The sequence below is a fragment of the Stegodyphus dumicola genome, chromosome 5, assembly GCF_044657685.1.
Source record: "Stegodyphus dumicola isolate Sdum_Otavi_A_Nest chromosome 5, ASM4465768v1".
Taxonomy (NCBI): Eukaryota; Metazoa; Arthropoda; class Arachnida; order Araneae; family Eresidae; genus Stegodyphus; species Stegodyphus dumicola.
In genome coordinates this window covers 55,039,572-55,066,052 of record NC_140772.1, presented here as the reverse complement: position 1 = coordinate 55,066,052, position 26,481 = coordinate 55,039,572, and the positions used below count along the sequence as shown (strand labels likewise).

The 26,481-nt window shown below is 34.7% G+C and overlaps 1 protein-coding gene across 1 annotated transcript; it reads left to right on the top strand.

The window, feature by feature from the left end:
• Positions 1-11,016: 11,016 nt before the first annotated feature.
• On the top strand, positions 11,017-15,108 carry LOC118183314 (uncharacterized). The gene is made up of 5 exons (XM_085817805.1): positions 11,017-11,607; positions 12,470-12,754; positions 12,951-13,310; positions 14,001-14,092; positions 14,957-15,108. The coding sequence occupies exons 1-4, from the start codon at positions 11,121-11,123 to the stop codon at positions 14,012-14,014; spliced, it is 1,146 nt and encodes a 381-aa protein (XP_085673931.1). The 5' UTR covers positions 11,017-11,120; the 3' UTR covers positions 14,015-14,092; positions 14,957-15,108.
• Positions 15,109-26,481: the final 11,373 nt, after the last annotated feature.

Sequence of the window (26,481 nt, the reverse complement as noted above, 5' to 3'; positions counted from 1 at the left end):
TTTGTAGAGAATAATTGTGATATGATGAACATTGAAAATCGAGTAACTCAAGAGTAATTATGATCAAGTTAACCAATTTCTGTGATGAGTCTCTTGCTAAATTTCACAATTCATCCAGATTTTGTGGTTTTGGAATTGTTGACAGAGTTTCCAGTAGTATTTCCTGGGACTTTAGGTTCATGCTCGTGAGGAATTTGTTGTATTTCATCATTATATATGAATGCAGGTTTCACTCTGTCTAGGGAAACATTGCTTTGCCTGACATTTATGGATATTTTTATAACTTTGTCGCTTCGACTTATGACTTTGTGGGGACCTGTATATGGTTGAGTGAGCGGTGGTGTTATTTTGTCCACACGAAGGAAAACATGTGTACACTTTTGCAATTCTGGGTGCACAAAGATTCTTGTTTGGTGATTTTGTTTGGGAAATGGCTTTAACTGCTGCATTTGTGCCTGGAGTTTCTGCACATACTCATAAGATGGAGTTGTATTTTGGGCACTTTGGGAAAATAAATCTGCTGGAAGTCTTAGTGAAGTTCCATACACAAGATCAGCACTTGATGCTTGTATGTCTGTTTTAACAGCAGCTCGAATGCCAAGGAGAACTGTTGGTAATGATTCAGTCCATCTTGGGTTTTCATGGGCTTTTAAAGAATTTTTCAAGACTCTGTGAAAACGTTCTACTAAGCCATTTGCTTGGGGATGAAAGGCTGTAGTACGAATTCTTGTTGTTCCCATAATTTGTGTGAGCTCACTGAACAGAGATGACTCAAACTGGCGACCCTGATCTGTGGTGATGGTAGATTGGCATCCAAAGCGGGATATCCATCCTTCGAACAAGGCTCTGCATGCTGTTGCTGCTGTCATATCAGCGATGGGTATCACTTCAGGCCATCTGGTGGACCTGTCGATGATGGTGAGGCAGTACATTTTGCCCTCTGAAGGAGGCAAGGGTCCGATTAAATCCACATGCAGATGAGAAAACCGTGCGTCTGGTGTAGCAAATGTACCCAGAGGTGTTTTTGTGTGTTTGTGAACTTTGGATCGCTGGCATGCATCACAACTTTTTACCCAGTCTTTAATATTCTTTTTCATATTGGGCCAAACATAGCGAGCAGAAATTAATTTGCAAGATCCTGTTGTTCCTGGATGCGAGAGGTTCTGAAAATGGTCAAACACTATTTTACGAAAAGATGCTGGCACAATAGGTCTTGGAATTCCAGTTGATACATCACAGATGAGTTCTGTTGCTGACACTGTGCTGGGCATGGACTTTATTTCTAGTGAATGATTGCTGTTTTGCAGATTTTGTAAATCATCAGCTTTCTGAGCGTGACTAAAGGCTTCAAAATCAAGAAATGAGGAATTTGAGATGTTGTTTATCTCAATTCTGGATAATGCATCTGCAACGCTATTATTAACACCACTGGTATGACGAATGTCAGTGCTAAACTGAGAAATGAAATCAAGTCGACGCCATTGGCGCGGACTGCACTTCTCTGGATTTTGCTTAAAGGCGTAGATAAGAGGCTTTTGATCAGTGAAAATGATAAAGTTCCGACCTTCGAGCATGTGCCGGAATCTCTTCACCGCAGTGTAAATGGCCAATAGTTCTCGATCATAGGTGGAGAATTTGGGGATACTCAGATAACCGGCACTTGGCGAACTTCCAGAAATCGCGTTCACCTACTTGAGCGATAGGCGCCAAACAGTGGGAGGACAGTTCAGGTTGCAAGTTTAAACCTTCACTAAGCTAGGGAGAAAGGGAAAAGGGAAGGGATATTTTCTTACGCCTTACTTCGGTTGTCATGCGACTCTGCAGATGAATCTTCGTGTTGATCACGTGACTTTGTCAGTAGACGTGGTGAATATGCTCATAAGCTGTTTGTTGTATTTTTAGATTACTATTAAAATTATTAACGACTTAAAAATTAAATAATCAATCAAATTAAAAATGTTAATAATTATCAAATTAAAATGATTATTTAATTATATTTCATTAATAATTAATAAATTAAATATGAGTAATTAATTAGATTTCATTAATAATTAAGAAATTATATATGATTAATTATTTATATTTCATTAATAATTAAGGAATTAAATATGATTAATTAATTATATTTCATTAATAATTATTATTAAATTAAATATGAATTGTGGTTTATCCCAGAAACTAAGAAGTTCAGGAGACGGGCTCCCAGTTGTCGTTTAATTACCTTATAAATTATTTTCTAAACAACTTGTAAGGATCTTAAGTTTTACTAACGTTTATTTTATTTTAAATCTTTACTATCACTTCTTATTTTCTACTTCCGGCCAGAATTATAAGCGTGAAGGAGTTTATGCAAAGTTGTCTGGCGAACGCCAAGTATTTAAGTGTGGCCTTTTTGCCAAGCAGGAGAGAGGAAGCCGTGAGTTCGAAGCAGGCCGCTTACCTTAGAAGTTACGCAGTTGCTACTTTGCCTTCCAGGCCAGAGGTTTTAATCCTCTTGATAAATTAAACGTATTGTAGTGTTCACAGTCTCTGTGCTACATACGCTTTCTGTTATTATAAGGCCAATCTTATTCTAAAGTTAAATTAGAGTTTAGTTTTATTTTGATATCTTTTAAGTTAGACCCCGAGTGGAGGGTCATTGTATTCCGAAGTACGGAAGTCATTGTATATAAAGAAAAAAAATAAAGGGTTTTGTATACCCTTCGTCTGTATCCTGTCTACTTACTACAATTAGTGAACATAGCTTTAGTAAGCTCTCTGTTCTAGTCAGGTCATTGTATGTTTCCGAAGAAGGTAAGAAGAAACATTGAACCTGATAGTGGCGCCCGACGAAGAATAACCATGGCCGAGTTTCAAGAAGAACCTGTGCTGCCTGCAGAAACAGCTCAGAATCCAGAAATGCCAGCTGCCGCCCTGGAAGGATTTGGGTATATTGTCCAGACCATGCGCGCTTCGATAAAACCAGAAGCAACGTTTAATGGAAACTCACAGGTAACCAGTTTTTTGGAAAAATTGGATGACCACTTCACGCTCTACCCCGTGCACGAGTTTCAAAAAGTTACCTTAGCTACCAGCGCTTTGAGGGGCCAAGCGCTTAACTGGTTCAAATGTATCGGCAGAAGTCTCTTGGGTCAAGCAGGAAGTCCCACCTATACCTACGAAAATTTCAAGACTGCCCTACTAAAAGCCTTCCCTGTTGTAAGGGATCGTGCGAAATTAGAAACAGAACTTTTCAGTATATATCAACAAAGAATCGAAAACCTCTCGAGCTTTATTTTAAGAAAAATTCACGTTTTCAAGCTCTTGTATGGAAACCGTCCGGATCCTGAAATAATTCAAGTGATTTTGCCGAGGTTACTACCCCAAGTGCAAGACTTTATTGAATTGAGAAATCCGACTACACTGGAAAAATTATTTGAGCTAGCAATCCAGTTTGAAAGTAGAAGAACGGCGGACGTCGAAAGAAGACGCCAATATCAACAGCGAAACCAATTTGGTACGCCAAGACTACAGCAAACTCAAGCACATGGCTACGGAGAAAAAGCGAATCAGTGGGCAAGGAAACCCGAGCATTCAAAAACAGCCGGCGAACGTCGACAGTTCAATAGCAACCCAGGAAAAAAGTCTCAAGGCCAGTGGAGAAAGAAGGAAAGCACCGAAAGAAAAAATAATTTAAACTAAAACGGATTTCTGCTGACGAGAGGGTGCGGAAATCCGAAGGCCATGAAAACCCCTCTTCCTACAAGTTAAATACAGTAATGGTGAAAAATTTAACTCTTCCGAAGATTGAAGTCTTGGTAAATAATATCCCGGCCACCGCACTCCTGGATACCGGCGCGCAGTGTTCCTGTGTGGCAGAAGTTTTCTTTAGAAAGTATTTTCGCAAATACCGCATATATAATGCGGATAATACAACAGTATTAGCGGCGCAAGGAGAACAATGTAAGTGCGTAGGTAAAGTACCTTTGTACATCCGTATCAAGGACGAACAAGTAAAGGTGATGTTTTTTATAGTAAAGAATTTGCAAGCACACTTAATACTAGGAATAGACTTTCTTTCAGACGCACAAGCTACACTGGATTTTAATGAAGCGTCTCTTAAGCTGACGATGAAGCCAGTGCGTGTAGAAAAGGTTGAACCGCCAAGGGTAAATCTCGACCACCTGCCTAATGACGAGCAAGATAGAATCCGACAAGTGGTAAGTGAATTTGCTTCCTTATTTAGTGATATTCCAGGATTTACCCAGGTTACTAACCATAGTATTGACACCGGAGATGCATTGCCGGTTCGTCAAAAACCATACCGGTATGATAAGAATAAGGAAAAAATTATAGAATGGCATATTACCGATATGCTACGTAAAAAGATCGTAACGCCTATCTCAAGTAGTTATGCTAGTCCGGTGGTTTTATGTAAGAAAAATAATGATTATCCTTTGGAGCATCCAAAAAGGTGGAGATTCGCTATTGATTACCGTAAATTAAATTCCATAACGAAATATCCGGTATATCCGTTACCGATTATAGAAGAAATTTTAAGGAACATAAAATCAACCAAATTTATGACAACTTTAGACTTAACGAATGGTTATTTTCAAATAGGGATCAGGCCTGAGGACGTGCCTAAGACTGCTTTTATAACCAAGTCTGGCACTTATGCATTTTTGCGAATGCCGTTTGGCCTTTCAGGCGCCCCAGCAACATTTCAGCGATGCATGGACATTGTGTTAAGACCTGTTCTCGGAAAGTCCACATTTATCTATTTAGACGATATCATTATTACTAGTGATAATCTAGACCAACATGTACAGGATTTAAGACAGGTGTTTTCTTTATTAAATGAGGCCGGTCTAAAAGTTAATGTCGAAAAATGCAAATTTGCAGCCCCTGAATTAAAATATTTAGGTTACAAAATATCGCAAAAAGGGATCGAGACAGATGAATCAAAAATAATCGCTGTACAAAAGTATCCGACTCCAAACACGGCAAAGAAGCTCTCTTCTTTTCTAGGACTTTGTTCATATTATAGGTCCTTTATAAAAGATTTTGCGGCTATCGCTGAGCCATTGTTAAAATTAAAAAGGAAAAAGGCAAGATTCTCGTGGACGGCCGAAGCCAATAGTGCTTTCGAAAAATTAAAACAAGCATTAACGCAAGCCCCTGTGTTGAAATTTCCTGAAAAAGATGAAAATTTAGAAATTTCAGCGGATGCTTCGGATTATGCGGTAGGAGCGGTACTTTCGCAAAATCAGCAGCCAGTAGCATTTTTTAGCCGAACTTTAAATCAAACACAAAGAAACTATTCCGCGACCGAGAGAGAGGCACTTGCAGTTCTGTTAGCAGTGCAAAAGTTCCGAGTCTATTTTGGAAAGGCGCCGATAACAGTATATTCTGATCATGCGGCGGTAACTAGATTGTACTCTGGAAAAAATTTATCCCCAAGGTTAATAAGATGGGCACTCAAGCTGCAAGAATATAATCTGGTAATCAAGCATACCCCCGGAAAGGAAAATATCGTAGCAGATGCCCTGTCACGAATTAAATTAGACGAACAGGGTAATACCGTAAAAGTTGCAATGCTGACAGCGTGTACAATAAATTCCCGAGAAACTGTAATAACCGAACTGGGTAAGGATCCTGAGTTTGGAAGTATTTATGAGTATTTGAAGGATCCTGAAAATTTTAGCCACCAAGATATTGTGGCGATAAGAAATAGGGCGGCCCATTACGAACTAATAGATGGTCTATTATTTTATACAAAAACTACGAATTCCAACAACGAATTTCGACCTGTTATCCCAGCTAGTCTTAGATTAAATATCCTGCAAGAGCTCCATGACAGCCCTTTAGCTTCTCATGCTGGTATTCGAAAAACTACTCAACGCGTACGCGAGGCAGTCTACTTTCCTGAACTGCAAAAGTTAACAAGGGCGTATGTCCAGTCCTGCCCAACATGTCAAGCCGTTAATTATATTAATTTCCGCCCGGCCGGGTTTCTAAATAGTATTAAATCCGAATTTCCAAATGAAATAATCGGTATCGATTTATTGGGCCCTTTCCCAAAAAGTCAGTTAAACAAAAGTCGCTATCTCCTTGTTATAGTTGATCATTTTAGTAAATGGACCGAAATTGTTCCCTTAAAACGAGCCTCCGCGAAATTAGTTACCGATTCTATTTTAAATAAATATATTTTAAAATACGGGGCGCCCCTAAAAGTTATATCGGATAATGGTCCTCAATTTGTAAGTAATATATTTGAAGACATGTGCCAAAAACTGGGCATACGTCATTTAAAAATGGTCCCGTATCGGCCGCAATCAAATATAGCGGAACGGGTCAACAGAAATATAGTGAAAATTATCCGTAGTTATGTTAAAAATTTTCATAAAAGCTGGGATAACTATGTCAATGAATTTGCTTTCGCCCTTAGGACCGCAAAACATGATACAACGGGAAAAACTCCTGCTGAGTTATTTCTAGGCAGAAAGATTATAACACCATTAGATAAACTATTTTATGTGCAACAAAGAGCCCCAGAATTTAAAATGGGTGATATAGAAAAACTAATAAAAGAAGCAAAAAAGAATACAGAAGTAGCACAGAGAAAACAGAAACTCTATTATGACTTGAAACGACGGGGAGTAACTTATAAAGTAGGGGATGAAGTTTTAAAAATTAAGCATTCACTTTCTTCAGCACCAGAAGATAAAACTGCCAAATTTTTCCCACGCTTTGAAGGACCATATGTTATAGAAAAAATAACTCACGCTGTTGTAGTATTAAAGGCAAGAAATGGTGAAACCTGTTCCGCAAACATTGACCAGATAAAACCATTCTATGACCGTAATAAAATGCAAATCTTTTCAGATCTTTTGCAGGATCCGGTACGGCAGACACCGCAGGTACAAGTTCCAGAGGTGGGAAAACGACAAGTACAAGGGCAAGCCAATGAGAGACAGAAGCAAGTAAAAAGAAAATTGCCCCGCGGAAAAATTGAAGGTACAAAGAAAAAGAAGCCGTTCCACCGTCCAAAAAACAGAGTTCACGAACACCCCCAGAATGAAGAAGGGAGAAGGCCGACGTATGTGGAAAAGACCGGGAGAAAGGACGGCAACTATAACCCGGCTGTGAAACGGAAGATTGACTCATCCGACAGAACTCTCCGCAGCAAAAGTCGCCGAACTGCGGAAGGGCCATCAGCGGCGGAGAAAAAAGTACAAGAAAAATTTGAACGGCCAACAACGAGGTCCAAGCAGGATCACGACAGAAGTTTCCCGGTTCCACCAAGACCAGCTGCCTTCAAACGGCCAAGACCACAAGCAGAGGACAGAAGGAAGATGTTCAAGGGTGGCCGTAGTGGTGAAAAACGGAAGCTTCCAGAGGAAAGCACTGAAGGGCGAGCCCGTACAAGAAGGAGGATCAACCAAGCTACGGTCTGCAGCACCTTTAAAGACTGGGCCCAGAAAAGGATGTCTGAATATTACAAAGATAAGTAAAATTTTGTGTTACTTTACAAACTTAAGTTAATCTTTCATTCTTACTGCAAGTGGCAGATTTGAAGAAGTTTTACCTCATGCGAGGTCTACCTTTATCGCCAAAAGGGCGAGAAATGAGTTGTGACCGATTTTCTTATTATGTTTTTCAATTACTCGCGCGTAAAACTAAAGTTGATGTATAATAGCGTTGTATAAAGACTTAAATATTGTAAAAAGTTATTGTATAAATTTTATTTAAAACATTCTAACAAGAAAGAAGTTTTAGTCTGAAAGACTTTTTGAAATGTAGTATTATTTCAATGTAGAAAGAATTGGCACTTGCTTTGAAAAGAATAGAAGTTAACAATGTACTACTAATGTATGTTTTCAAATGTGTAAAATTAACGGCATCTTGATATGTTCTTGTATACATGTGAACTGTTATTTTGAATGTTTAGAAATAACGTGATATGGTAAAAGTGAAAGTAATGTTAAAAAATTTGTTATTCGTGTGACTGTAAAGATTAAATCATGGTGAATATGTGTTAAAGGTTGAATGATGTAGTTAGGCTCTCTGACGCTACACTTTAGAGTTAGCCACTTTCAGAATAGTACCTCAGGGTCTAGAGTTGAAATTAGGGTGTGTTAAGAGGTCTCGTATGTTGAATTTTAACACGTTAGTGTTTTGATTGTAGGAGGAAGTGTTGAACACATAGACAGAAACACATTCGTGTTTGGTGTTTTTACAACACATGTCAGAGAGCACGGGGAGAGATAATTAAAATAGTCATGAATGAAATAAGAATGTTAAGAAAAGTATATTCTATATGTTATTTGCAATGTCATTCTGTAACATTTCATTAAACTAGTTTTCCTTCCAGATCTCTGGAAGGAACCAGAATTGAATAAAGCTCCTGTTTTGATGCAGTACAGATGAAAAAGAAAAAAGATTGTTGTATATTCCGGGAGCTGCTATTGTAACAAATTTCTTTCTTTTAAAATTTTCTAGTTTCTAGCTAAGTTATGTTTGTAAAAGTTTGGCCTCGCGTTAGTTTCTAGAGCTAAAAGTTTTCAACAAGGTCGTTTTAGACCTCAGTTTCAAACTAATTAACTCTGGCGGGAAGTATGTAAGGATCTTAAGTTTTACTAACGTTTATTTTATTTTAAATCTTTACTATCACTTCTTATTTTCTACTTCCGGCCAGAATTATAAGCGTGAAGGAGTTTATGCAAAGTTGTCTGGCGAACGCCAAGTATTTAAGTGTGGCCTTTTTGCCAAGCAGGAGAGAGGAAGCCGTGAGTTCGAAGCAGGCCGCTTACCTTAGAAGTTACGCAGTTGCTACTTTGCCTTCCAGGCCAGAGGTTTTAATCCTCTTGATAAATTAAACGTATTGTAGTGTTCACAGTCTCTGTGCTACATACGCTTTCTGTTATTATAAGGCCAATCTTATTCTAAAGTTAAATTAGAGTTTAGTTTTATTTTGATATCTTTTAAGTTAGACCCCGAGTGGAGGGTCATTGTATTCCGAAGTACGGAAGTCATTGTATATAAAGAAAAAAAATAAAGGGTTTTGTATACCCTTCGTCTGTATCCTGTCTACTTACTACAATTAGTGAACATAGCTTTAGTAAGCTCTCTGTTCTAGTCAGGTCATTGTATGTTTCCGAAGAAGGTAAGAAGAAACATTGAACCTGATAAACTTAATGATCTTATAAATTAATTATCCTAATAAAACAAAGTAGATAACATATGGTCTTTTCCTAACTTATCGTTCGCATTGACACATTTTTTAAAATTATTTACTTAATATTTAAGTATATGTTATTTATCTAGCTATAACAAACTGGAATTAATTTCTAAATAAATTAATTGTACTCCTAACACGAATTATTTAGAATAAGAAAAGCACTCGCGGGTTATTTGCACAAGATGGCGGAAATCCGTTAGTCGGAACTTAACTCCAAGACGAACTACTAGGGTGCAACAGTTTTACCGCTATCTCGCTGACAGACACTCTGTATCATACAAGCAATTTTTTAATCCCTTCTCATCAAGTTTATATCAAAATAAAAAACTTATAAGACTTTGAAATGCTAATAAGTTAATGTAAAATATTAAAGAAACAACATTCTGCTACTTTTCTATGTCAAGGATATTTCACTGATTTCTTTACATAGAGGATTTTGCGGATTAAAATTCGGTGTATGAGTAAAAAATTTAAACTATTAAACAAAACATGAGCAAAATTCTTTCTTAGATAAACAAATAAAAGTTAATTAAATTTATATCTTCAAACCTTTGAATACGATTTATCTTCATAGTTTTTTCTGCTGTGTTGTTACTCATGTTAGTTTTTAATGGTAATGAATATACATATTGAAAGTTTTGCATCACCGTATTTGCAACAAATACATAACCGAAATATATTGTTAGAAATCTTGTTTCCCTGCAGTATGCAATTCAGGATTACATTTCTTTGTTTACCTACATTAAAACTATTTTCTTGTTTCAAGACGAAGGGGAAAAAAATTCTGCTTCCGTGCTAATAAATTCAAAAGATGCTGGTTTTTGAAAAACCTGTAAAAAAAAAAAAAACGCGAAAATTAAAAAAAAGGAGGGGGAGAGAGAGAGACAGATGTCACGACAGACAGACAGACAAAGTCTTTTGGTTAAGTCAAGATTATTTCAATGAACAGTTACGGTTAAGCTGCACTGGATTCGCTTTGTGGTTGTGCATGTCTTGAACATAGGAAATGTTAAACATTGCTCTTACTCCAATAAGATTAATATTTTTTTACATTTTTTAGATATAGAATCACACAGACAAAAAATCAGTCATCGGGTTGGTACAGTATTTGCATTAAGGCTTCATTAACACGAATGATGTCGCCACAGTGGTATCCAATTTATTGCCGATTTACTTACAAAATTCAGATAACCTTTTCATTCAGTTCATTTATAAACAACATTAAAGACACACATATTAAAAAAGGAACACTTTTTCTTCACACAGTCGTCTATCAAATTTAATTTTTGCAAAAACTTTTATTATTGAAAAAATATCTGCTACTTATTAATGCAAAATTATGTTAACAAATAAAAATATAAAATACGTTTATATACATTTTTACTGTTTATGCAAGTAATTTTGATCAAACAAATTTTTCTACGAAATTTTGATTATTTACATGGAATCGATTTTTTGCGAAATGACGTAGGCGCAAAACTCCGCGAACTTTGACCTCTCAACTCTGAACCTACATCATTTTGGTTGAGTGCCCTGTGTGTATCGCTTCAAAAGGAATCACCTGCCAAAGCAAGTATTTTTTCAATTAAATTTTTATCTCTTTGCATCTATTGATATTTGCATATTTGAATTACTAATTTTTATTTATATTAAAATTTTTATTTCTGTAACTTAGGAATATTTGTAATTTCTTCATATTTCAGAAGTTATAAATATTTATTTCTGCATTTTTTCCCTGTACTACTAAGCCTTTATTTCTGTATGTTATCAGTGTTTTAGTTTGATATATTGTTAGCTTAAATTTAACATCTCTTTTAATTTAAAAATAATACATTTAATTTAATATTTGATTTGATTTATTTAATTTCATTTTGTTAGGTTCTATTTTTTCTTTGCTATGGCTACTTCATCATTAATGCAGAAATTGAAATACTTCAACATGATGACAGGAATGTCATTGATTAATGATGAAGAAAAGGCAGTTATTTTAGCAACAGAAGCTGGCTTGCTTCCGAAAAAAGAGGAGGCCCCACCTTGCCCAAAATGTGGTCATAAGATGAATGCCAATTCCAGGAAAGAAGCAAAACTTGGCTGGAGATGGATTTGCAGCAACAGGAATAGAGGCAAGTGTCCAGGAATGGTTAACCCCGTTGCAGGCACATTTTTTGAGGGGACCAAAGTTCCAGTCAGGGAGTGCATGGTCTTCATATTCCTCTTTGTACTGGAGATGAATTTCACGTTTATAAAGATGAATTTTATGTCATGGAGGAAAGAGCAGAAGTTGCCAGAAATACGCGACGAAACAATATGCGACTTTATGTCCTATTGTAGAGAAATCTGTGAGGTATTTGCCTCTCATCACAGTACACAACTTGGTGGAGCAGGTAAAGGATTCTTAATTTTTTTCTGTATTTATTTTGTCTCACAAATTAACTGAGCCATGTATTTAATTCAACTTTTAATGAGATATGCATTACCTTATATTTTAAGTCCCTTACCAGTCGAGTGATAAAATGACTGAATACTCGTAGTTTAACCGTAATGAAGATCCTAGTAAACAGGCTGGCTTCGCTCCCAAGAGTATTCACAGTTTTCACCATGTGTAACATGAATACAAGTAAGTTCCCCTAAAAATACTCGATGAAGGCACCTCTCCTTTTAGGCAAATAGCCCTTTATTGCATTCCTATAATGTAAATAATAATTAGTTATATTTCAGGGTACTTATGTATTAGCCAATACTTACAGATGCACTGCTAACAATACACTGCAGTGATGCTTTCTTTAGAATACTGCAGATGTTCCGAAATAATAGTTCCAGAAAGATGCCAGTTGTTAAAATATAATAAACATTTTTATTTAATTTTCAGTTTGCCGAAGAACAGCAAATATTCCAGTTGCAATGCTTCAAATTGCAGATGATAGAAATCATAAAATGGAAATGTTATCGACTGTTCAAGATGTAATTGAGCTGTGAATTGGTTGGTGGAAAGTTGCTTGCCTAGTTATGCAGGAGAATTCGTGTGGACGAAAGCTGCAGGTTAAGTTACGTTAGGACATTTTAACATATTAGAGTCAAAAGGGCTATCTGTGTAAAAGGAGGAATGCCATTGTGAAGGACGTTTTGAGGGAAACTGGCTTATAATCAATTTACACATGGTGAAGATTATGAAAATAGTTTGCTCGCCTGGTAGACGCCATTTTATTGCAAAATTGTGATAATATGTTTCATTTATTTGCCTTGCAGGTAAAACCATTTTAGTTGATGAGACATTTCTTACCAAGCGTAAGTATAACAGAGGGCGGGTTACCAAAAACATGACAATAACTGTTTTAGGAATATATCGTCGAGAAGACAAAGAAGGGCTGTTTTTTAGAGTTAATGGGAAAAGCAAGCGAGATATATGGCCATATATAAAGCGTCATGTTCATCCAGAAACTTCAGTCATTTGTACCGATTCAGCTAAACAGTATAAAAATGTAGAAAGCATGTTCTCTGGAGCTGTTCACAAGACAACAAATCACAGCAGAGGTAATTAAATCACTTTGTTTTCATATCTGAATATATTAATAAGTTAACAATTTGTGAATAATTATTTTACAGGTCATGATTGGTTAATCGGTTACAGTCAGCTTGTTAAAAAAATATGTTTATGAAGAAATTTTCTAATGTTAAATAATTTCCTCAAGAATCTACACAAAAGCTTATTGACATACTTCCATTACAGGTGAATTTGTAGCTAAAAAGAATAAATTCAATACGATAAATCAGTTAGAAAATGAAAACAAAATTTTTAAAAGAACAATTGTTAATAGACGCAATGATCAAAGTCTGATACAGTATATGGCCCTTCATTATTACAAGCGTTTTCGTTTGAAGCATTTTCAATATCCGGGCGAAAAAATTTACCAGTTCCTACAAGATATTAAAACTGTATATCCTGGCTATGGAAAAAATGGTTTAGAGTTGAAATTTATAAATGAGCCAACAGTACAAAGTGAGGATATTGAAGATTTAATGCCACCGAAAAAAGCTGCCCGTCAAGATGATGAAATGCAGTTTATTGAAGATGGTGATGATATGTGGGGTAAGAATAAGCAATTTTTCATTTTAATTTATTTTAAGAACTTGATTCTTTTTCTAAAATGCATCATAAAAAGTAAACAATAAGATATAGCATTTTTATTATTATCTGCTTACATTTAGCAATAAATATGACAGCTTTAAAGGCTGATAAACCATGGCAAAAAAGACAGTTTGCATAAAACAATGTAATGTAAATGCAGAAGTCAGACAGCTTTTTAAAAGCAGATAATTACTAAAAATAGCATTTGGTATTAACAACAGCTGTTCAAAAGTACAAGTAGCAACTGCACGGTGATACATGCACCACAACTATGACGGATTTCTTTTAAGAGACATATATTGATTCTCTTGAAAAATGTATCAGCACAATTGGTGTTAATTCAAGAGTACTTGATGTGGGCATCTTTTAAAGTCTATGCCTTGGTTCTTCAGTGTTGTGATTTATATATTGCAGTTGACCATTTTTAATTTTAACAATTCTTGTAAATAACCATCAATAAGAAAATCTTTCATCCTCCATACTATTGTGTTCCTGTGATGACATTTGACAATGTATACTGAAAATTATTAAGTTTGCCATGTTCTGTCATCCCTTAAACTTGTGATATAAATTCTGTTACGCCCTGTATATATATATAGAAAGAGCTTTGCAAAAAAAGTAATAAGTGCATGTTTTTCAATTGCATTTCAGAGTATGGAAATTAAAAATCCTGCAGCCCTTTCATAAATAAATACAGCAGAATTACAGGTTCGAAAATGTAATTTATTTCCTAAGTATTTTTGGTAAGTACTAAATGTAAATATATACAAAAGAAGGCATTTACACATTTTTAGAACAATTTGGGGGCCATTTAATTATGTTTAAAATGTAAAGAGTATTTTTTTATATGTTCAATATGATAGCTTTTTTTCTGGCAAGCCTGCCCAGAAAATGCCCATGATTTCTCCGAAAGAAGGGCTTTTCATAATATTTCCATGGGTATTGATTTTTATTCCTTGTCCATAACTTTCCAGATTCCATCTGTTGTGATGGCTTTGCACTTAGGAAGCTTAGCTCTTTATGAGATTAAAGGCACAGCAGTCCACCTGTGATTTTTTTTAAAATTCTGATCAAAATTATTCTAAAAATATGTAAACACCCTATTTGTATATTATTTCTTTATTATGTATCTTATTTTTCTTGTAACAGTGATTTCATTTTTATAATATCTTGACTGTTATACTTAAAAAAACATTTTTTGCCTCCCTTGGTTTTTGAATTTTTCAGGTTCGGAGGATTATGGCTCTTGGCGACACCTCCGTAAAAAAAAAAACGCATCACGATTCCTACCTCCTGATGTAGGTTTGCACTTGATGTACAGACATAATTACTTTCAAAATTTTTAAATATTTAACGTATCATATTGCTTAATTTGTTATGCATGTCATGCTTCGCAATAACCAATTTCTTCATGATTATAATTCAACTTTCATTTCCTTAAAACTGAAATTAATACTTAAAAGTAACAATTGAAATATTTAGCATGCTTCTTTAAGAGTATTTTACAGTTTCTGTTTTTTTAAAGCAAGTGCAAACCTACTTCTAAGGTGATGTGGAAATGGAATCTATTTATCCCCACCTTTTTAATTATGGAATATTTTAAACAGATGCTGAAGCCAGTCAGTTTTTAAGAATGTTAAGTATGACTCTGAGTGTGTGACCTGATATGAGGAGGATAGTGCAAGCTACTAGATTTGTGTTGCATGCAGTGTGAACATTTCATAAGTGTACAACAAAGTGATTTGGATTAATTATTTCAAAACACGAATCTCAGATGTTAATATTTCAAGAAACTGTTTTTCAGAAGAACTGCAAATATCAACAAGAATATAATAAAAGGATATACAACACGTTATGCACAACTGCAATGGGGTAAGTTAAAATTCTTGTATCTATTTTTGCATTCATTCATTCATATATTTTATTATAAATTTGTTGGTAATATAATATGAATGGATAATTTTATATAAGATATTTATTCTATATAAAATGCTAACATAAGTTTATTTTAATATAGAGAGTAAAAGTAAATCTATAATGAACGGTTTAGTTCATCAAAATAAAATGTCATCCGAGTTATCTGAGTATCTCCAAATAATATAGTCATGTATATTTTATCTTTTAAAATTTTTAACGTTACTTACGTGATAAATATTCCATTTGCATAATCTTTACTGCATTTATATGAAGAACATGTTTTCAAACATATTTAACTATTATTATAGATAAGTGTAGAAATTAATGGTCAGAATTAAAAAAGAAAAGTATTAAGTTGGTAAGGTAATAATGTTGGAGTTATATATATCTTCATCTAAAATACTAAGGTGAAAACATGTATGTAGATTAACATTAACATATCAACAACTAAATTAATTTTATGTACATTGTTTACCTTTTTAACGCAAACGCGTTATTGTATTTAGCCTCAGGCGATTTTCGCCTAGCACCGGTTTCTCCCCTATGTCCGGCTCAGGAGGGAAATTTTGGAAAGCGTCTTTTGACGTCATTTCCCTCTTGGCGTCAAAAAAATCCTTCCGAGGATTTGGCGATTTTCGCCGATTCAAGATGGCGGAAAAAATTGCGCCAAGTGCCGGTTATCTGAGTCTTCCCATAAATGCTAAATAATGATCACATTTCACGTCATTGCGAAGTCCACATCGCTAAGTGTATGCTAGAAAAAAACTTCAGTTTGCAACACATACAGCTCATTTATATTTTCATGCAACACATACAGCTCATTTATATTTTCATATGTCAGATAGACACACAGAAAAATAAAAACTCCTTCCTCGCTTCGTTCATGTGGAAGTTTGGTACACCGGGAATGTTAAACACCGTTCTGACTCCTATAAGATTAATATTTATTTATTATTTTCTGAACACAGAATTATATATACAATTTTCACTCACTCTTCTTTTTCGACTTACAGGCTTCGTGTTGCCACTCTGGCGAAAAGAAAAGTGTGTGTGAAGAATGGCCTGCGTTAAATGAAGGAAGCTCCACTGTGTTTTTCTGGCAACTGTGGCGACAAGCGTCTACGGAGAGAAGGCAACTTTTGTGATCATGATCTGATCCTCCCGTGCGCATCTCAGTTTACGCATATATTTCCCCGCTCTTCCTGAAAATCTGTTTATTTACGTGAAGTACCGTGTTGTTTGGAAATTTGTTCCATGTGTTGAGAATGCATGCATTTCTATTATTTATTTGTATTAAATCTGCATTACGCATCTGTATATGATTTACAGTTGAATGAATAAATAAAAAATCGGTGTTTGTTTCAAAAAAGTAATTAATGTTTGGAGATAAAAAAATAAAATTTTTGCTACTGCAATATGCTAGTTTAATTCTTAGGGGCGAATTCAACTGCAACGCTCTGATAAATTGCAAATGTTAGCTCGCAAGAGGCGTTCCTGCTATCGTCTGCTAAAGTCGAATTCAAGTGCAACGCTTTACCGCTCTGGTAACTGATGACGTCAAAATTGCAATGGGGAGCAGGTTTGCTCTCGTGCCAGGAGAGCTTGTCCGATAAACTACATCAATATCCAATGAGACTGCGTGTCGATGTAAACAAAAAAACATCAGTTGCCATGATTCCTCTGAGCTTATGGTCAATATGGACCTTATAAGAAATAGACTAACCCAAATGGGTTTTCTCCATCGTCTGAGGCGCATATTTCCAAACCCTACCCCACTTTTCGAATTTTTGACGTCATGGACAAATCGACTAGTTTCGCCTGGATGGTAATTCTTGAGCATGCGCTGAAGGGCGAGAAGTAACATAAACACAACTTTGGCTTGCACTTGTAAACAGTATTAAATATATTGTCTGAAAGTGTATTCGTTTATGTAATTGCATAATTTTACTGTTTCTGTAATAAGAAAACTTCATTCAGATAAAATTTAGGTCTATTTTAATATTATTATTATTATCTGGTTATAGAAAGGTACTATCGTAATCTTCGCATAACTTTTCATATTGGATTTTGCCTTATCATTTTAAAATATATTCTATTATAAAGATTAAATCAAAGCAAATTACTTTGTTAGAGATGTGAATGTTCTAACTGAATTTTCTTTTTATCACTTATTATTTATTTCCTCTTTGAAAACACATTCATATTTGACAAATAATTATCTCCGCTTTAAATTTTTTGATTGTTTAAAAACTATATTTGTCAATAATGTAATAAAAACTCACTAATCTAGTGCTTCATAGATCAATATGGCAACGAATTCAAAATGTTTTAAAAACAGTTCTTTAATCTTTATTTTGTAGTAGATGCAACTAATGTCACAGAGAAAAAATATTTCAATAAAAAAGTTCTCCATGTTAATTCAATAGCAAAATTATTTCTGTTTCAGTGAGAAATCCACTTTCAATGCTTATATAACAGAAAAATGTAACATAAGCATTTTAGAAGTTTTAAATAGAAGCTAAAGGTTTACTGTACAATTTTACGTAAGAAACGTAAGAATTTACTTTCATTCCTTTTAAATCGGCATATTAGCTTCCAATCAACTAAAATTTTTGGCAAGTTAGAGACTTAACACACAGTATTCCGTCACTTAAAATATCAATTAATTGTTCATTCTCATTTAGAGATACATTGGAATTGAAAACACCAAAGGCAAAATGGGCCACAGATCTAACCTAATTCCTTATTTGGAAATTTTTCAAAAAACTTTCTGTCGATTTTATCATATGTCGTTTTAAACAAGAAATCTGTATTAATTTCTTTAGTAAATTCTGAAAAGCATGTTTCTGTTTTTTTTTTTTTTTTTTTTTTTTTTTTTTTTTTTTTTTTTTGTTCAATTCTTTTTGCCAAAGTATTGTCTTAGTTTTAAAAGCTTACATTAGTACAAACTGCGACACAGTGTGTCTAGGTAACATTGTTTCAAAATGTTTCAAAGCCCTTGCCCGCTTTTCCGTAATATAATAAACCACATGCCACAAACAGCGGTGTATTTGATCATGGCAAAGCATTCAGAACTCTCTTCATGGAAGACTTTTTAAGGGAAGGCGAGTACATGCACGTTACACGTAGATTATTGGAATATGGCAAAGTACACAAAGGATAAAACTAGTTCGTATTCATGTTACACGTAAGAAAATCTCAAGAAACATACATACAGCGACAATGTTGGCCTGGGATCATTATACAAAGGAAAAATGATCAATTTTCAACAATCTCAAATTTTTCTACGAAGAGAATACCTAAAAACAGCATATCTTTAAGATTCCCAATACAGTGTTAGAGCTGACGGTACAATTTTTTATATTCTCTATGTTATTTCTTTAATCACTAATCATTCACGTAACCAGCAGTCTAACACAATTATCATAATAAAGAAAAAGTATGTGATAATTTCGATGAGTCCGTTTAGTGGATTTTCATAAAAATATTGAATATTTCTAAGTATACAAGTCAAACTTTTAACACATGTTTATTTAATTCAAGCACACTAAAACGTACAGAAACATATTCTTAAGAGCTCTGTTTATTGCCTTTAAATTGCTCAATTTATTGCTTGATAACCATCCTGATAAAATTTGAAAGTATCTTTGGCTTTACAGAATGGCAAAACGCTGCCACGTGGGAGATAAAAGCATTTTATTTCCGGCCACTGCAGCATATTGTTTTCATGGAGCCGAGATTCCTAATTTAGATCGAAATATTACATTTTTTTTTTCAATGACAAATGTCATTTTTTTAAAATCTGATAATTCTCTAAAGTTATTTTTCCACTTTATTATATAATTCCTCATTCATTTTTAATGCATTTAGTTCTGAGATTCTGTAAGTGTCGGCCTCCAGCAGAGAAAAGCATACAGTGAGAGGCTTCCAATCTCCTCCCTGTTTTAAAGGTACATTAGCGGCCGACCGGTAAAATCCCTGAACACTGGTGGTTCGTTGCGAGGTTCGAATCCCGCGAGCCATAATCATATAAACCAAACCAAACGTCTAAACGACCGTCACAGTAGAAAAGTGCAACTAAAAGATGCCACAATTGGTATATTTTTACGAAAATGAGTTTGCCTTCTATGAATGAAGCTTATGCAGGTTGGGTGTCAAATAATTCGGGAATTGCGTTCTTAAAATTAAAAAAAAAATCATATTCCATAACGAAATTCGTCTAACACAGAAACAAGTTTCCATCCAAAGATGCCACCGATATTTAAAATTATATTCACGGTTTGAGATTATTATCATTATGATAAAAACTATATAACCATTTCATACTCACTAGTTTCTTCATACACTCGTGCGCTCTATGTATTTTTTAAATTAAAACGGACTATAATCAACTTAGGCGAATCACTTCTTTTTTTTTTAATCAAACTGCTTTGCCATTTTAGGCAGAGCGATGGCCTTCGAATAAACTATGTTTTTTTTTTATTTTTTATTTTTTATATGTATCTACTGCTTTGCTTGTGTGCTTAAATATTTTCTTCAGTTTACATTTCACCGCAACAGCGTTCAGGAAGGTAATTCAGAAATCTGACAATGTGTGTGACGATGATTCGGATGATTGATTATTTTATGAAGAGATATTTCTTACTGCAAAGTAAAATATTCTGCAAGAAGTACCAGTAATTAAATGTTAAAGCAATGGCAAAATTTTTGGTATACAAAGCAAATAAAATAATCCTCATTTCGACATTTCATGTACAGAAATTTTGGTTGTGACCTAATAACAATTTAAAGCTGCTCTCTCAGTGTAACGTTTGTTTATTGTACTCTTATAAATTTTGTTCCACATAAACGTTTCCACAAAATATTTACAACATTAAGCATTTCCCCCCCTTTCTCAAATTCACTTTCACTCGGCTCGAGAACTCAATAAGGGACTTCTAACCACCATGCCCACAGTTGGATAATCTGAGGTTACTGGCAAGTAATACCTAAACAGTAGAGACTCAGTATAATCACATATCTGTCAAAGTATCAGTTATCTCTTACTTCATCTGAGCTGGTAAAGCTCAACAGACCAACAATAAAGTACTATATTCCCATTGAATTTTCCCATATTTAGGCAGTGTCTACTTTCCCCTTTTTGTTCACTTTTGGAATATCTGATGTGGAATGACACGATGATTAAGATAGTAGATAATTCGAAATTTATAATCGTCGGTCCTTTGGTATTTAACTAAGCAAATTCTCAAAGCAAAACCCAGGGTGGCAATATTTCAGGTTACAGTGAAGTACTGCTATGTGCAGTACAATTACATCGGCATCAAGGTAAAAAACCGGCCCTTTTAATCTCTCTGTCAAAGTTTTCATGTGACCATGGATTCTAGTTGAAATCCAACTAGTTGCAAAAGAATAAAACTCCCAGATTTATTTTGCGATGGTGTGACAACAGTATTGATGTGTTTTCAAACCACATGGACCTATGAGCAATTATGCTACTGAACACTGGTACTTCGACCTAAGCTTGATTCTAGGCAGAGGTGCTGATTGCATGGGCGTTTTCATGATAGGTCGTCTGTTTGAGGAATATACTAACTAGTTTCCCTTAAAACTCCCTCCAAGAAGGCATACCTCTTAGGCAGACAGGTCACGTGTGCTTTCCAAGCCAATGATTATAAGTTACAGAGTGCCTATGGTTCAAAACCATGTACCTCCACATCAGAAAATATCTAAGTAGTGAGCAGAAATAGGAAAATAGCATAATTGGTTATGATGATGCACACTAGACAGAGCTACATTAGCTCGAGAAAGTTTAAGGATAGGAAAAATCAAGCTTTGATTTTTTTCTGGAAATTTTATGATTTAAAACTTTTTCAGTATTTTTTAATTTTATATTTTATTTGGTATTATTTTTTTAAAATCTTATAACACATAAATACGACACTAAAGCAAAAAGCGGAACGGATAGCTTTTACGGATTAATAGGTTCATTGGTATATGGCCCAAATCATAGTGAAGTAAAGACTAAATTTTCGCGACGAAATATCCAGACAGAAATTTCCTACCAATGCCAATGATTTAAAATTACTATGGTTTAAAACCATTTACCTCCTCATCAGAAATAGATAAAGGGAGTAATAAAAAATTTCTTGAAACAGCGCAATATAAAAATCAACTACAGAGAGTTTACAAGCAGAAGTTTTTATTAAAAACTGATTGAAATATTTACATTGTAATGGCATATTTACACGTGTATGAAATGACAAATAGATAAAATCTAATAAAAAACAAGTAAATAAATTTGGCTAAAAAATAAACCTTTCATTTTACTACAATAATTGCTGCCCAAATATAGAGTGTTGGTCACTAAACTGCAAACTGTTGTAGGTAAGAAAGTCTTCTGTTCTAATATCTACAAATATTACAAAATATATTGAAATTCTATATAGACATTAGCAAAGGACGTTAGTGAGAGCTCTCAAAAAAGCATATAATTTGCACAGACACAAATTGTAAAACGATTCGCAAATGCTATGATGGTTGGGGTATTACTCTTAGGTCTCCATTGGATTGAAATGTTTCCATGGCATATTTTTAAAAGCTGGATTTGCAACAGCAAGAGCGTGACATCCAGAAAGTATCCTGAGCAATCGTTCCACTAATATCGATGGCAAGCAACTTAATAACGGAATAAAACTGCATGCAGGACTTTTGGCACATTTTACTTTGGCTGGAAAGAATCAAAGCTTAAATGGATGACGAAGAGAGATAATGGTTTTGTAACTGCATGAAAGGTAAAGCGCTAAACATTCACTAAAACCCTCCAGCCGTTTTAGTGTTTGGCCCTCAAAAGTCCAAAGATCTCAAAATTTGTACGGAAAAGATAGTATTCCCATGATTCGAAAATGCGGCTACTATTATTCACCTGGATGGTTTCTCTTCTAATAAACATCCTTCAGTGTCTGGCCACAGTTTAATATGCAGGTACCTGTTAATACTTAAAGTTAGTGTTAAAAATATTCCTGGACGTATGTATGCAGCCTAGCCAATTGAGGGAATTTAATTGCTTCGGTTGTTTGAATATATATTGAGGCCATTTTAAATTAATATCTGCATGAGATGAAAAACTGTAAAAAGCAATGAATTTATTAAGGACTAGAGACGTAAGACAATTTTTAGATGGCATTCAGTTAATATGTAATAACTGGTTTAATTGCATTGGTTGATGAACATCTTCTAGCATCATCATAGTTTGCGGTACTTGTTTTAGAGCGTGAAATAAAGCAAGACGAACTTATGCCATAACTGTATTTCCTGATAAATATTCACAGTCAAATTCGATCGTATTTCTCGATATTTATACCAGAGCGTGAAATAAATCAAGCTGGATATATATCAGTTGCCAAGATATAATCGCGGTTGAAAGAAGCTTACTTTTCGGGGAATTTGTTGTGAAGCAGTGGTGGCATAGGTAATCCAATTTAATTCAGAGTCCAAACGCCTGTTTCTAAATGGAAATTTTCAGATTCTCGGAAGGAAGAAAACATTGAACATAAATCAATTGTGAAAACAAGAGTCAATATTATCTATGGAAGCAAAGGATACTTTTGACCATACATATATACATATGTGCTTAAATATGATGGACATGAATCTGATTAAATATAGTAACTTTGACGAGATATTACTCGATAGGCTAAATGCAAATTGCAAAGGTGTCATTTATTTTAATTAACCAGTCATTTTATGTTACGCATGTTTACTATGTGTTAACCATTTCCGTTTTCATGCCGCAATGTAAATTTATGATCGCGCATATTTAAATCAGGTAGAAAGATTATATTTAAAGCAGCGTTCCCATGACCCCACACAAAAGTTGCAACGAGAGTTGAACTTTGACGAATGAAATTCAAGCGCAAGTTTTAAGTTCATTCTCTGAATTCCGTGCACACTTTTGGTCAGCAACGTACTATACCAGTAAACAAATATATATTTTATTATATGTAACTGAAGAAAGACTTTTGGCGACAATATTTTATTAACAATGTGTGGATTATAAACTTTAGGGCTGCAAATAATGACTTAACATATTATTCCAGTTTAAATGTATAGAGCAAATATATACAAACTCGCAAGATCAATGATGTAATATAATGGGGGTGTTATTTGAGTCTGAGAAACCATGCGCGAGCTATCTGCCTAAGGGGGATGCCTTCGTAGACGGCTTTCTAAGGTAATGTAGCTCCTATACGCCTTACACAGAGGACTTGCATGTAAACGCCCATGCAGCCAAGACCATCAATCTGGAATCGAACCCAGGTCGACATCTCAGTGTTCCACAACATTACCGCTCGGATGCTCAGGGCTCCACGTACATTTAATAACTCATCAACACTGTTTTCACACCATCTCAAAATAAACTTGGAAGCTTTATGCTTTTGTAACTACTCGATTTTCACCTGCAATTTCAGTTCACGTGAAAGAGCGATTAAAGGGCCCATTTCATACCTTCATGTAGATGTGTTTCTACTGCACATAACAGTACTTCAATGTAACCAAAAATACATTCACACTGGGCCTTGCACTGAGGTGTTTCTTAATTAAATCCCAAAGGGCCAACTATCAAAAATTTCTGAGCAGTTGTTATATTAAAGATCGTTTACCTCCATATCAGAAATTGAAAAGGCGGACGGGAAAGGCATAATAAATAATAGGTATAACTGAGAAATCTGAATACGAATACGAGAATGTGGAACTTTGTTGCTGGTCTGCTGCGCTTTACCAGCTCCTATGGAAGTGAGGGGAAACTAGTACTTTGACACATATGTGGTTATACGCAGTTTTTATAGTTTAGGCAATACTATAGGTAACTAGATTATTTCGCTGTTGGTTGATTGGTTTGCCTGCGGTTTCAGAATGCATATGTATTATATAGATAGATATGTATTATATAGATAGATCACTGCGAATCCATTATGAGTACTTAAAGCATACAAGATATTCCTCTTTGAAATAGGCTTGGTGAAAATTAAAAGCTAATCATGAATATACGTAAAATTTTCGAATATGTTTCGTAGCAGCGAAAAAAATTAAATTCGCGAAAACTCAGGAATTCTCTTCAAATTTGAGAAATACTCAAAGAATTTTTTTTTTATAAAATTGCTTCGGAGAGAATTGTCGAGATTGTTTCTTAATAAAACTGCTGTCCTATCTCTTATAATTATTATACATTACAAAATATTTTAAATTTTTTTTAGAATGAGATCAAGCTGTATGTTTAACTAAAGAAACAGGATCGGTGAAATGTTGCTGGAGAAATTCTTATTCCAATATAAAGCCTTATTTGCCTTGCCAGTGATACAAAAGATATGTCCTTTGAAAGAAGGCATTTTATCCACTATTATGCTTAAATACTTATAGGAATCCACCGTATTTATTGTTGCATTATCTATTTTAATTTCCATTTGTACACTCATACATCATTTGTATCTTCTATACACAAGCAGGCAACATTTTGAAGTATTGAGGATTCATTTCCGTCAATGTCGCAAATGCAAATTGCTCGAAACAGTTCCCCGTTTGGAGCAATTGAAACCTCATTTGGAATATGGAAATTTTACAGTAGGATCGCAAGGTGATTAAAAGCCCTAAAAATCTGAATTGATGTTATTTAATTAAGAGTCTCTGTTTATGATCATGAAATTGGTGTCTGGTGTGTTTGCAATTAATTCTATGGGGTCCCATTGCCATAAAGGTTAAACATGCCTCATACAAAGCATTTTATATATACTAAATTGCAATGCGCTAATTATAAAATTTTCAATTTGTTTCCAATAATCAGAAAGAATCCGTACTATATATATATCACAGCGAATTTTTTAAGCGTTTTTGAAGTATCTATGGTATTCCTCTATTGAAGACAGTCTGAAAAAGCAAATGGACTTGGTTTTCAGATTTGCAAAAATAAAGCTGTGACACAGTTTAGGACATGATTGGGCAGTCTCCTTAGTAAAGTACCAATATGAAAGATTAACGTCATGACGTGGCAAGAAGTGTATAGATCTCCACTGAATACCTGAATTAATAACGAAGCATTAAATCAAACTTGTCCGATATGCGATCGAAAGCAAGTACTTATGCATTTAAATGCGCATCAGAGGGGAATTTATATGTTTCAGGGTAAAATCCCAAAGAAATGTCTAAACAACAATGTAAAATGTTTAAATATCTGTGTAAATATATCAGTGCAAAATTAGCAACTATCGGGGTACGTCAATATAATAGCATTATTAATGTACAATATCAGCGTCTTGTAACATCGGAAAACTGTAACAGCATCTTGTATCTTACATGAAACTATTGTCTTATGCCTTGCCCTGGAATAGCCGTTTACAGCAAAAAAAAAAAAAAAAAATCCTATTACACTTCCGACGTCGAGCTCCTAGGCTCCAGGGAAATCTTGCGTTGTACAGTTGCCAATTTCGGAAGGTACACGAATAGTACTCCTAAGTCGCTCGTGTGTCCGGACTCGCTCTTTCCTGTAACCTGTATAGTTAATATTGTAAATACATTACATAAATACTGTGTTGTACTGCTTTAATTTGCTGCGGGCAGGCGAGCATTAGTTTGTCCACTCCTGCTTTTAGGGGAGGGTTAATACCGAGAGAAAGAAAATCTGACGTAATATTAATTTAGGAAAAAACTGACTTCAACTATTTTGCAAAACATATTTCTTGAATTTTTCGAAAAACTAAGTTTGCTCTTGAAAAGAGGCTAGGGCATCAAGCTCTAGCTAAATCCTCTATTATTTCTAAACTCCGCGTATTAGGATGGATTTTAAATTGGAATGGGATTTCAAATGAAATACAATCAAATACGATGAATTATTATTACATGCCTAACCACCGGTTTTTCCGCACCTTGTTGTGGTAAATAATCTTGCAATATGCAGCATATAGTTGGTTTCAGCCTGTTTATTTTAATAATACTGCGTAGTCTGTTTGAGGCGAAGCAGTGGTTTTGATACTCATTTTTGATCACTTGTATGCTTTGAAGCTAGGTAGCCGATAAATGCTGTTCGTTGTCTAATGTATTTGTGGTGTATGTGGTTGTAACGGGTTTCCCGCTGAATAAAGGTCTTAATAAAGTTAGAAAGGAAAACGAGTAAGGACTATCTTTAGTGCGGGTAGAAATCACCATCGAAATCCAAGATTTTCTG

Bases quoted from the DNA above. Each gene is read 5' to 3' on its own strand.
- LOC118183314 (XM_085817805.1), top strand. From the start codon at position 11,121: ATGGCTACTTCATCATTAATGCAGAAATTGAAATACTTCAACATGATG. The intron at 11,608-12,469 runs GTAAAGGATTCT...TTTGCCTTGCAG, and splicing joins TACACAACTTGGTGGAGCAG to GTAAAACCATTTTAGTTGAT. The intron at 12,755-12,950 runs GTAATTAAATCA...CTTCCATTACAG, and splicing joins GACAACAAATCACAGCAGAG to GTGAATTTGTAGCTAAAAAG.